A 13,443-nucleotide genomic window follows, 5' to 3' on the forward strand; every position below is an offset into this window, starting at 1 on the left:
ATTATGACTTGAAAGAGATAGTGAGGTGATTTCTTAGAAAACACTCATATAACCTTAAAGAAGTAGATAGTTACATGCAGTTTTAAATATTACTTCTTGGGCAAGTGAATGGAAAGGTTAGGGGCTGACTAGTTATAGGTGTACCTGGAGAAAATTAATGATAAGATAACCTTTATTTTCTGTAATAACCTTATTTACTGGCACACATTAAAAAATGAAAGTCTGATGCCCACACTCAAAAGAAAATAAATACACATGTTTATTTATGTACACCTACTTCAGTACAGTACTGAAACAGTTTATCACTTCTACCAAGGAAGAACTGGAATATTTTTGCCCAACTAATACTTTTAGATTTCTCTTTGCCAGATGATGTTCACCTTCATGCGTTTTGAGCTGGGAATTGTAAACACTTTTTGCAATTTTTTTTTTATTTGGTTCCTGCTTATAAAACTGTTACCAAAGAAGTACCATCTGGCTCCTTGACATTGAAAGATGGCATCCCAAATTGTCTTCCCTTTTTTTTTAAAAAAAAAAAAGATAATACTAGAACCTGTCATCTAGGTAAGATGGATAAGATATCAGCCATATCTTAACTACGTTCAGTTCTTCCAGTTCGTTCTGTGTAAATAAGATGTTGTGCTTGAGAGCATTGTGACCAAAATGGATGTCAATAAACAAGCTGAATCCTGAAGAAGTGCTGGGTGGTAAAATTTTTACACAACTTAGGCATTTGCTGTCTCACCTACTGAGATTGGCAAAGGAGGTGATACTTAGAATCCCACCTGGATAAATGCCATATCAATTATGTCTAAGTGAAAAGAAAATAACATTTCTTCTTTTTCCTGTACCACTACTTCAGTGGGTTTACCTGTCCAAAGCTTCACTGTTGTCCTGGGTGTTCAGTGACCCAGCAGTCATTGGATAGGACCTTTTTTGGAGCTTTTTCCTGCAGGGACTTTGGTCAACTTCAAATAACTGAGTGGTAAATAACATATTGGCTGCATAGCCTCCTATCACCACCTGAACGTCTACGTCTTTTCCGTATTTTATTACACTTATATGACTGAGAGAATATCCTTGGAGTTCTCACCATCCCAACCAGATGCAGGCCAGATGTTAGAGATGTGATTTCAAGTCAGACTCCAAATAGGATAGCAGACAGGCTAACGTATGTTGCTGAGAAAGCCCTGAATATGCTGTTTCCAAAAGGCAACTTGACTTTCTTGTTTGTTTGCTTTTTTTTCCTTTGAAAACATTTCACTTCTCATCCAAGAAGCTTCTTCAGTTAATCTTGGATGAGAAGTGAAATGTTTTCCATGGGGAAAAGGAAGTTCAGTTGGCTTTTGAGAAAAGTATCCTTGGGACAACTATGATTGCGAATCTCCATAGACAACCTGAAGATGCAGTTTAGGGTGACTCTGCTGTGCCCCCTTATTTTCTGGCAGGACCAGATCATTTCTCAGCATTGAAGATTCTTGGCTTTCCTATAGGCTTCCCACTCTGTTCTCTGTTCTCACAAGCATAGAGGAGGATGATACCACAGATAGGCATGTTACCCTGCTTGAATAGCGGCATCAGAAGCAAAAAATAAAAATACATTTGTTCAGTGAACCACCCATATATGTTTGGAATGCAACTGTCTTTGACTCTACCATTCTTGAGAAAGTTTTGTAGATTATTCATCGCTCTGCAAGATGCGAGAATGAGCAATAGCCCTCCATAGCCAACCCTGTAGATAAGAACACTGGCATCCCCATTTATTAAATAAATAAAAAATCCTTGCTAAGTATTGTCAGAGATAAAATGCACCAACATTTACTAGGGAATAAATTCCGTGTGTGTGTGTGTGTGTGTGTGTGTGTGTGTGTGTGTGTACCTACTGAAGTAGGTCCCAGTTGGACTTAATACTGACTAGCTCTCTTAAGGTTGATGAATGTGCATTATAGCTTTTGGATGTTGTCGTAGGAATGTTTGATTCTCTTTATTGAATAAAATGTTCTGAATGTACAATTGATCTACCCAATTTTTTATTAATGGCAAATCCTAGTGCATAGGTGCTAGCTAGACCACTCTTGAAATGATTTTACTGCCTGGCTTTGAAAGATCCTTGGTAGTTTTAAATTACAGTGGTGACAGCATAGTGGAGATTAATGACCTGGTACAGTGTGTCTTATGGAGAAAAGGATAGGGGAGTCATTTATACCCTATGACAAAACCTGTTCTTCAGATGTTCCTTTAGCCATCATGTTCTTCCTTCACAGCAGAGTAGGGCTAGAGGGAACAGGACATGTTGTAGTGGACTCTTGAATTGCTGTGTTTGCTTGTTTACATCATTTAGATAAAGGTATGATAGTCAAGAAGATTGACTGATTTTTTTTAAAAAAAGTTGCGTTATGTTTATCTCTTATGCTTCATTTTGTAGAGCAGCAAATGCTGTGCATATATGTTGAGGAAAAAAAGGAAAATAAAAAGTTATGCAATTGATGGGTTTATAACAGCCAAAAGTGTTTCAGCTTGAGAAAACGTGCTTCTCCTGTTAGGCAAACTAGCAGTAATGTTACTGTTTATTTATTTATTTAGCCCTTTATCAAGGCACAGTATAGAACAACAATAACAGAATAATGAATTGTAGATCAGTCTAATAAAATCAACTCGGAATCCAATAAACAAAAATTATCATTAAAACATCCAGTCTGAAAGCAATACACTTAAAATAGCATCGTGGGATAGCACTGACTATATAAACATCCATGATAATTTAAAGGAAGTGTTATCCTGGAACTGTTAGCTAGAATGGAGCACCCTCGACTACATTAGCCGCTAAATATAAAGGTCTTTAAACCTTCTTTATATAGCGTGGCTTGTACAGAGTCAAAGGCAAAAAGAGAGTCACAAGGCCAAATCTCTAAAAGCCTGGTATTGGGAGACAGCGACTCTGGAATAAGGAACCAAGAATGTCCTGCAGAAAGGAACATAAAGAATTAGCAAAATTGTAGGTAGAAATGAGGACAAATAGATATTGGGGAGTTTGTCACTTAGCACAAGCAAGAATAATTTAAACTGGGTTCTGGCTCAAATAGAGAGCTAGTGAAGAGCTTGCCATGTTATTGAAAGATGAGAATAATGTGGAAGGTCTGGCAGAGCCTAGACAGCACTATTCCTCACTAAGATCAGGGGATGAAGAGAAGAATCAGGAACACCTGCCAGGAGATTATTCCCATATTTAGGCATGAAACAAAAGTAGACACCAATTTCGGTGCAGTCTTCTCTGCCAAATCCTCTTGGATGCTACACATATTCATCAAATGCAAGTAAAGTCAGTAAACGGGCCAAAGTCAACTGGTCATCAAGCAAGACTCCAATCATGCAGGCAGAAGAAAATGGAGCAATCCAGGAGCCCCAATGATAGTTGGGAGAATCACTAAGAGGATGAGAAGGACAATTGGACCATAAAGCATTGTCATTTCAGTCCTGATGTGATTACAAAAGTCCATTAAAGATTAGCATATGTATTTTAACCTTGGTCAAATAAACCAATTTTATATTGCTTCCTTTTACTGCTAGCAAACCTGATTGTTAGTCCCTATCTAGAAGTTGATTTCTGTGCTTCTCCTGCTGAATTAGGGTTTTGGGGGTTTTTTGTTGGGTTTTTTTTTTGGAACATAACATCCACTTTTAGATCCCTATAACATTCTGTTAGTGGTGAAAGGTAGTTGTACAATAAAAACATTGCCTTCCCTGTTCTGTTCTTTTATTTTCTTTCTGTAGCTGATATCTTTTCTACGGTGGTCTTATAGCAATCATGGTGAGAATCATACAAGATAGTGTGGCTATCAATTTGAATGGACTGATTAGGCTTGATAACTGAATATTCCATCCAGGTTTATAAGTAGCATCCTTTAAACACAAGCTCCTAGTGAGCAGTAAGGAAAGTAAAATCATCCTGTTTGTGTTTCTGGGCTTCTGTTGGACAAGATGGGTGATAGGCTTCATCTAGCAGAGTAGGCGTCTTTGTTCTTAATGTTTTGTTTATTGTATTGTAAGAATTCAGCCAACTGTGGTTATGGAATAAATCGTGGTTAATGGTGCAATGTGTGCATGTCAGAACAACTGTAGACAGAAGAAATGCGCTACGTTGTTTGTGAGGATGTTGACTTTGAACTTGATTTGCGTTTTCTGAGATTGGGAGCATCTTTTCCATAAAGAAAATGGGACTACTATGGATGCCGAGGGGAATCTGTTCTCTCATCTCTTTTCTTGGAGCTGGTTTGGCCGAATGAAGCCTGCAGCACAAATATATTATTCCTTAGATTTCTAGAACATCTGTGGTTTGATTGTTTGCATTTTGTATGCCACTTTCCTGGCGACTGGACTGCTGAGGCAGCCTTCTTAAACTTGTGTAGTTTTGTGGGTCTAAAGTGAAATCTAGATTTATTGCAGCTTCCTTTGCACCCTATGGCTGGACAAGATTTTATGCTTGGGTTGCATGTATAAATATATAGACGAGGGAGCATCAAGGGGCTGAGTAAATTTATATAGAATTGTGCTACTCAGGTTTGTTGGTTTTTGTTTGCTTTTGAACTTCCTGACAACCATCTGAAAGCAGTGCTGATTATTTGCATTACAATCAACAGAGCAACGTGCAGCTTATTTCCCAGCTTATTTCCCACCGTCCTTTTAATTCAGCATGTTGGCAAATTCCAGAGCAGATTATTTTTAACAGCTCCCACTGCAGATACTGAAAAAAGAACTGTGGGGAAGTTACACAGAGTTTCAGATGCACAAATAGATTCTGACCGTTCTAAATAAATAAATCACAGTTAAAAATCGGCTGGGACCTTTTGTCAGCCATTCATGTTTTTACAATAGTGCCTGTTAACCTGCTTTAACTTTTCCCCCAGTATTTCTGCCCTTTCTAATCGTATTTGGGGGGGGTGCGCGGGAGAGAAGTCTCCAAGTCTCTCTCGCCATTTTTCCTTCCCTGTCTCTTTCTTCCCAAGTTACAAGTAAAGACTTTGTATGTTTGCTTACATCAGGTGCGTTCCTCTGAGAGCCCCTTTGGATTAAATTTCTCTGCATTTCTCAAAAGAAACGGGTGCGCCGTTATGCCCAGAACGTAAAATCAGACAGGTTAAGCGTGCAAAGCCAGTAACAAGAAGGCAATGACTTTGATCTACCCAGACACACAGGACATATCGGGTATCTGGTGTGAGGGCACCGCGCAAAATTGCTTTTGTTTCTTTTCTTCCAGCGTACATGATAGGTCCTCTCCTGGGCAGTTTCTCGCTTAAGGTTGGGGATTGGGGGAAGGAGAGAGAATGAGGAGTTGTTAGAATGTAAAGCCTTTTCTGGTGTGTGGCCTTATTCTGCAGGCCCCCCTAACCCCTTCCAGTTATTAAATGCCAAAGCCCGTTACGATTTCAGTTTGCGCAACAGCAGCTTGTAATATCCCAGAGCTCCTCCATAAATAGGCCTGCTTTCCCCACGCCCAGCTAGAAAACATCCACAGGAAGCAGCCAAGGACGTGCAGCCGGCCAAGCCCAACTCTGCTAGCTTTCGGAGAGTTGTACCGCAGCACAGCTTGCTGGAGAGCCTTTGCAGGAAGAAGGAAAGATCGGAGTATCGTCAATTTCCAAGAGAGAGATTTTTGTTGCTGAGCTTGTCGATCAGAAGGTCGGCAGTTTGGCGGGTCGAATCCCGAGTGCCGCGTAACAGAGTGAGCGCCTGTTACTCGTCCCAGCTTCTGCCAACCTAGCAGTTCGAAAGCACGTAAAAATGCAAGTAGAAAAATAGGGACCGCTCCGGTGGGAAGGTAACAGCGTTCCGTGCGCCTTTGGCGTCTAGTCATGCCAGCCACATGACCGCAGAGACGTCCTCGGACAAGCGCTGGCTCTTCGGCTATGAAACGGAGATGAGCACCGGCCCCTAGAGTCGGAAACGACTAGCACGCATGTGCGGGGGAACCTTTACCTTTACCTTTAGCCTTAGCAACAGCAGCCTCATAGGTGATGCCTTTTTTGGGAAACTGAGAAGTCAGAACTTTAAGGAAAAAAGTCTTCCTTCTCGTTTGCTTCGTCTTTTCGAGCCGTTCCAAGTATTAACTCTACCGATGGCTTACTCCTCCGTTGGAGAGAAGCAACGTCTGAGCTGCTTACTCTTGTTTCCGGAGCAAAAGTTTTGATTTTAGGTTTTTTGGTTGTTGTTTTTTTTTTTTGTTTTGTTTTTTAAGCTAGTGTAAAGTGATCCATGAGTATTGAAGGGAGTAATTGGGAAAAAGACGGGATACTATAAAAGGCTCCCATTTTTCAGTTGGTCTGTAGAAAGGGGGGAAAGGCTGTTTTGATTTTTGTGCTTGTGTGATTATTTACATTTGTACTTTCCGTTTATACTGAAGTTTGCAAAAGGTTTTTGTTTTGTTTTTCTTCGGGGGGATTTGCTGCAGAGCTCAAATATGAAGATCCAGGAGCATCCAGGCGTTCCCGAAGTCAGATTACAGAGGAACCAAGAAATTGATGGCCAGGAAGACGCTTTCATATCGGAAGTGCCTCGTCTGGACTTGTCAAGCTTGTGCAGTGACAACTGGGAAGGTAGGATTGCTTGTTGAGCATGAAGTTCAGCCGGACTGCATTTTTTTTTTTTTACTTCTCTCTCTGATTTTCCCTCTTATTTCTGTGATGATGTGGGACAGTTTTCCCCCAGCCTGTTATCATTCAGATGTCTTCAATAGTAGTTTCTCAATCCACACTGAACTGGGGAAAGCTAATCTGTAGAAAGTAATAAACTGTTTCAGTACAAGAGCTGAGCTTTTGCTGGAAAAGACGCCATTGGGCTCTTTTTTTTTTTCAGGAACATAACCCAGAGAAAAAGAAATAAAAAGTTTTTGTCTTTTATCGGTCCTATTCAGTTGGTTGCTAACATTTTGCGGTTTAAAGGCAAATCAGCTAAAAGATACCTTAACAAATCCTTCTATGGGGAGCATATTTGTCCCTGAGTTCAGATAATATATATGTATTGTCTGAGGGAATGAAAGCTTAAGTTGTTGTTTTTATATCCCTGCTTAACTATCTAATTTTTAAAAATCTGTTCCCACCTAAAGTGTGATTCCGTTAAGAGAATTCTCCCCACCATCTTTTTAAGGATCTTAAAATCATTGATTTACCCAATGTAAATGGATGTAACCAATGGTCTGATTTCTTTTTCTGGGTAGCAAGGCAGAGATATTTAGCATTAGCAGTTCTAACACTGATTGCATGTTTCGGTATATGAATGCATACTTTTATTGTCTGCGGTGGGCTAAAGGGAAGTAGAATTACTTTCCTTTGTTTACATTATTTTTACAAGAAAAGGAACATAGTACTAGTGTGGTTTTTTTTTCTAGCAAAAGATCTGTTTTGTCTGTCCACTAATTTAAATGGCATAGAATGCTCTAACAGTGATTGGAAACACTGGAAGAACATTTCTTCCACACATTTTGGTTCTTTAGAGCAGGGCGTTTCAACTGATGATAAGCATGCCACTGGTGGTACGTCGGCACCTGGCAGGTGGTACGCTTATGATGGGTTGAAAAGCACCTGTTAAAAAAAAAAGCGTAAAAGAGTAGCATGGGGATGAGCTGAAGTGGCAGCAATGCAGCACAGGCCTGTGGGAGAGCCAGCTGGAGCCGCGGTATTGCTTCCAGAAGCTACACGCAGCCTGGGGAAAAGAGTCAGTTGCAGCTACACCGAAGACAAAAGGAGGAGGAGGGGATAGACATGCCCACGGGGCGTGTATATTTGGCCCGGGGCTGCCCCAGAGACAGCGAGGGGCCAGTCCACCCCAGCCCGCAATCGAAGGAAAACCCCGAATCCAGCGGGCCAGAAGGCAGACCAGCCAACGCGCCCCTCAGTTTCCTTCTCCTCACCCCCTGGGCACGTACGCAGTCGCTGCTCTTCGCCATAGCTGGGGATGGACTTGCAAGTACCTCCGTCTGCTCCGTCCTGCAAAGCGGTGCTCGCCTGGCGCTCCCCCCCCCCCCCGCCGCCATGCCGACAGCCCTAACTAAAGGCCACACACTCCAGCCTCGCCCAGCCAAGGAAGGGGACGGCAGCTTGTCAGGGGTGCTCAAAGGCTGCCCAAATTTAATCTGGGATTTGGGGATTGGAAAGTGGAGGGGCAGCGCCACCTTTTGAGGCCTGCTGAAAATCCTCCTGCTTTCTTTCCCCCCACCCCCCCCACCCCCCCAGCTACCTCCTTCGGAGCTGTCCTGATTCTGACAGGCCTGCTGGCAAGCAGAAGCACTGGGTGAGCCACACTTTGCAGGACGAAGCTGGCGGATCTATGCCGCCAGGCGTGGAAACGCGGCACTGCCCCTCTGCTTGCCAACCCCAAAATCCTGGAGAAAAGTTGGGGAGCCTTTGAGTGCCGTTGACAAGCTGTGGATCTGATGTAGCCTGTGCTGCCGCCCCCTTCCTTGACAGGGCGAACCTGGATCGTGCGGCCTTTAGTCGGGGCCGCCGGCATGGCGGCAGGCGGGAGCACCGGGGGAGCACCACTTTGCAGGACGGAGGTACTTGCAAGTCCTGCCCTAGCTATGGCGAGGAGCAGCGATTGCGTCTGTGCCCAGCGGGTGAGAAAAAGGAACCGGAGGGGCGCAGTGGCTGGGCTGCCTTCTGGCCCACCAGATTCAGATTTTTCTTTTGATTGGGGGCGTATGGCCTGACCCTGGCCGAAATGCAAATCCCTCTCTAAGCAGGGATTGGGAGGCTGAAGGCCTCTATCTTTGTGGCCATGCAGTTCTGAAATCAATGGGCTGCTGCTGGGGAGCAGAATCAAAATAGGGCAAAACAAGCGTCGTCCACCATGGTTTATTGATTGCAAAGTTTTCCTCTGGTTTTCCTATCCCTTCCTGGGCTATTAAAATCACATTGGCAAGGTCTGCACTGAACACCTGGCTGCAAACTAGTCAACTGGATTTTAGCCTAGCCCCTTGTGCAATCCCAGGCCAGATTCTGGAGGTAAGAGGATGTAGTGACAGGAGAGAGCTGCAAAATTGATTCGTTATTTGTTCTTGCCTTTAGCAGCAACAATTACGTTCTTTGACAACTTTGCTAGCAACCTGCAGGCTGTGAACTTTCCTTTCCCCCTTGGGGAAAGAATTCAGGAGTGCTAGATTTATTTTTCTTGCTAATTACAGTATACTTTGTGGGTTTTTAAAGGAGCTTATGAGAAAAAGATGTGTCTGGAAATTAAAGGATGTATGGATTGAGTTGTGCAACAGGGAAGGGAAGTACGTGGACTTATGCACTTCCAGTTGCTGACAGGTGTGCCACCAATATTCTGACTGGACACCTGCAAGCTCTCAGGGCCCAAAGATTATCTTCAATCTTTATAGGGCGGTATTGTGGATTAACTAGATTTTTCTGGCTTCTGATTTCAAGGTGAGTATCCTGAGCTCCGGAGCCCTTTGATCTTCTTCTTAAATTCATAATAATAAAATAATGAGAACTAAAGGCTCAAAGGGAAGGCAGATTAGAAAGAACGAGACCTTTTTAGGGTCTTCAATTCCCTCCCTGTTAAGAGTTCCTTAATAAGGAACATCAGTAAAGGTGGTTTTTCCAGAAAATATGGGAAGAGCCGTAATTAGTGATTTAACTATGTTTTCTTTTTGGCTATAATGTATGTTTAATTAAGGAGGGCTTGGAGAAGTAGAAGTGGCCAATATGGAGGCTGCACCTTGCCCTCCAGATCTCTGTCTCCCCTGCAGATCTCTGGAGAGGAGGAGGGGGGGCAGGGCAGCTGTGTGAGGGAAGGCTGCCCCAACAAGCCAGCATCCTTACCACGCACAATTGGAAATGGGAATTCCCTTTCGAGAAGGGCCAGCCTCCCTTGTGTAGGATGCAGGAGCGCTGCTCCCCTGCCACCTCCTCTTGCTCTCCAGAGATCTGTCAGGACAGAAATTAGACTCGCAGGAAACTGCTTCCTGCAAATGTCCTCCACCTCCTGCTTTGCCAGGAGCAGGCACCAGACAGGGAAACACCAACAATGTCTTGGATTTGGAAAAGAACATCTCTTAGTGTGCTATCCGTACTCGTACACAGACACAAACATCCCAAGCTTGAGGACTTGTATCCACATCTGAGCTAGCAAATTGCCAATCCTGCCTGGGCTTGGGGAGAAGGCCCTCTCCTTCCTCTGTGGATAAAAGTCCCCAAACCTGGAATATGGTGTGTGTGCGTGTGTGTGGGCACGCGCTTGGTTGCTAGCAGTTTGGGGAGGCGAATTTGTGGGGCACGGAGTTGTCCCCACATCAAGATAGCCAGTGCAACTTGTTCTGTTCTGACTCGGCTGTCTCGAGTCAGCTGTGTCCAGTGAGTGGCGTCGAGCAGGCCACGCCCACCTGCTAGGCGACTGCTGGTGCTCGAATATTGCCATATCCTAAAAGTAGTACAATCTCTGAAAAGGTTGAAAAGCCCTGCTTTAGAGAGCCTAGTGCCCTTCCCCCCCCCCAAGTCCTTAAGGACATTGTATTACTGCATTTTTGGATTTGAGTATTTAGGGTGGAACTGAAAAGTTTGTTCTTTAATAGCAGTTCCTTTCATAGGAAGAGCTGTATATCTCAACTTTGGCAACTTGAAGATGAGTGGACTTCATCTCCCAGAATTCCACAGCTAGCAAGGATAGAGAGTTGGATTTATTTATTTATTTTTATTTTATTAGATTTATATACCGCCCTTTCCCGAAGGACTCAGGGCGGTTTACAGGGCATTTTAAAATCACACCAATACAAAATACAAAAGTTGAAAGACAATTAAAAAGATTAAATTATCCCTACAAATAGAACAGTTAAAATTCTCAGCCTGGGCCAGAGAGCTCAAAGAGCCAGGTCTTCAGGTCCCGGCGGAATGAACGCAGGTCAGGGGCAGTCCTGAGCTCCACGGGCAGCTGGTTCCAGAGGGCAGGCGCACCCACAGAGAAGGCCCTCCCCCTGGGTGTTATCCGCCGGCAATCTTTTACTGGCGGCACCCTGAGAAGACCCTCCCTGTGCAAGCGCATTGGACGAAGGGAGCTTGATGCTGGCAGCAGGTGTTCCCTCAAATATCCCGGACCCAAGCCATTTGGGGCTTTATAGGTCATCACCAGCACCTTGAATCTCACCCGGAGGGCAACCGGAAGCCAATGCAGCTCACGGAGTAGAGGTGTTACATGGGAGTATCGGGAAACCCCCATCACAACTCGCGCGGCCACATTCTGCACCAGTTGAAGCCTCCGAGTGGTCCTCAAGGGCAGCCCCATGTAGAGAGCGTTGCAGTAGTCTAAACGGGAGGTCATGAGCGCATGAGTGACTGTGCATAGGGCATCTCGGTCCAGGTAGGGTCGTAACTGGCGCACCAGGCGAACCTGGGCAAAAGCCCCCCTGGTCACGGCTCCTGTATGATCTTCAAAATTGAGCCGTGAGTCCAAGAGGACGCCCAAGTTGCGAGCCCTATAAACGGGGGGTAACACCTCACCCCCAAAGGTGGAATAGTTTGGTTAGCCCGAGATGCCGTATGTGATGATGTATGTGATCCCTTCCAACTCTTACATTCTGTGACTGAATGGAAATGTTCAGTGTATCTGTCTATCTGGACCAAAGCCTTTGGAATTGATGCCAAGTTGTGTCCACATGCTATTTTTGTATTAGTCCAGGCTCAACTATACTAGCTGATAAGCAAACCTGCACTATTGGCTGCTATGGGTATTTGTGATGGAATATACCAGATGATATAACTTTCTTTTTATAGTTTGATAATGTATTAGATGCTCTTCCTTTGGATCTGAAGAATGCCTCCAGCCACATTTATTTCCTTATATGTTCTAATTACTCTGCTCCATAACAGATCACTTTGTTGTTATATTTTCAAAGGTAATCTGAAAAAAGTTGCATACTATCCCTGTGATTTTAGCAGTCAGGGATGAAATGAGAGCTTTTTTTTCTTTCTTTTTTTCAAGAATTTGGAAAGACTACAGAATGGATGCTTTTTCTCTGAATCTCTTGAAATCATTGCATTGCTTGATGCAAATTCCACTTTAGGACATTTTGGAAGTGAGAGCAAGGAATACAGTTTTACTGTGCTGCTACTTGTTTGGGATATTTATGGTTAGAATTTATACACTACCCAGAGTCTCTCTTTGAGGAAGATGGCCAGTTTCTGAATATGATATATAAATTAAAATAGAACAAAATCATGTGGAAAGAGGGGTCAATGGACATTGGAGGCATCTGTTATAATCTCATCTGACTATTTTGTAATCACAAACCAAGGATTGACAAATCATGATACTCATGTTCAATTGTTAGGTAGGTGAAGAGTTTTTGAAGTATTTGATTTAGCTACACGCACTCATTGTCTTGTCTCACAGTCTATACAGTAGTATGGATTGTCCCTAATCTGAACCATGGATAATTAGAGGGTTGGGATAGGATTACCTAGACCCCTGGTTCTCAACCTCAGCAACTTTAAGATGTGTACACTTAAATTCTGGGAATTGAAGTCCAGACATTTGAAAGTTGCTGAGGTTGAGATACACTGGCTTAGGCCAGCAATGTGAATATTCTACATTGTAGGTTTTGTCAGTAAGTGTGCAGAGGTCTCCTTGAACTTCAAGAAGTTGCACAGACAATGAAGGGTACTGACAGCAGTAAGAGTCACACAGTAACCACAAGAGACACTGAGTTGTGATAAACAGAAAAAATATTTTACTTAGTGGTTGAAAAACAAAACACGGTCAAAAATAAACAGTCCAGGTCATACACAATAGTAACAGTCCAAGTAGTAATCCGGTCCAGAGATCAAAAACACAGTTGTTCAGGTTTAGCACAGTAGTAAACCAACAATAGCAGTAACAGAGTAACTAACAGTGAAAAACAGCGAGAGCAGAGAGAGAGAAGCTACGTTCCTAGCTCCCTCTTATGGCCATCCAAAAGTTTACACGCCCATTGGCCAATTAGTACCTTAAAGTTACAACATCATGGTTTATATATTTCCAACCCAACTAGACAGGCTATCACCATATGCCTAACAGGTTTGTTCGTTTTCTACTGAATTAATACTGTCTTGGGCACTCTCTGAATTCAAAGAAGTGAAAATGGAAAATTAGTAAGTAATTATATTGATACTGATAGTCCATTTGCTGAAACCTTTGCTTAACGTAGAAAATAGAATTGTGTAGCGCTTTTTACTTTTTTAGATGAAAGTTAAGGAGATCAGATTCCAGCACTATCCTCATATAAGCAAATGAGAACATTTGGCAGGTCCCAGTAATAAATCCCGAATGCCCCTAGAGCAGGGGTCTTCAAACTTGGCCCTTTTATGACTTGTGGACTTCAACTCCCAGAATTCCTCAGCCAGGCAAGCCTGGCTGAGGAATTCTGGGAGTTGAAGTCCACAAGTCATAAAAGGGCCAAGTTTGAAGACCCCTGCC

At 43.3% G+C, this 13,443-nt stretch overlaps 1 protein-coding gene across 2 annotated transcripts in view; it reads left to right on the top strand.

The window, feature by feature from the left end:
• Window positions 1-13,443, top strand: part of FAM13A (family with sequence similarity 13 member A) — a gene marked incomplete at its 5' end in the record, with an annotated part of 153,741 nt that overhangs the window by 119,073 nt on the left and 21,225 nt on the right. For both annotated transcript variants that reach the window (XM_083367016.1, XM_083367015.1), the window contains one exon: window positions 6,446-6,590. In XM_083367016.1, coding sequence (XP_083223142.1) covers window positions 6,446-6,590 — 145 coding nt within the window. The remainder of the gene's footprint in view (window positions 1-6,445; window positions 6,591-13,443) is intronic.

Source organism: Vipera ursinii, assembly GCF_947247035.1.
Source record: "Vipera ursinii genome assembly, chromosome: 7".
Taxonomy (NCBI): domain Eukaryota; kingdom Metazoa; phylum Chordata; class Lepidosauria; order Squamata; family Viperidae; genus Vipera; species Vipera ursinii.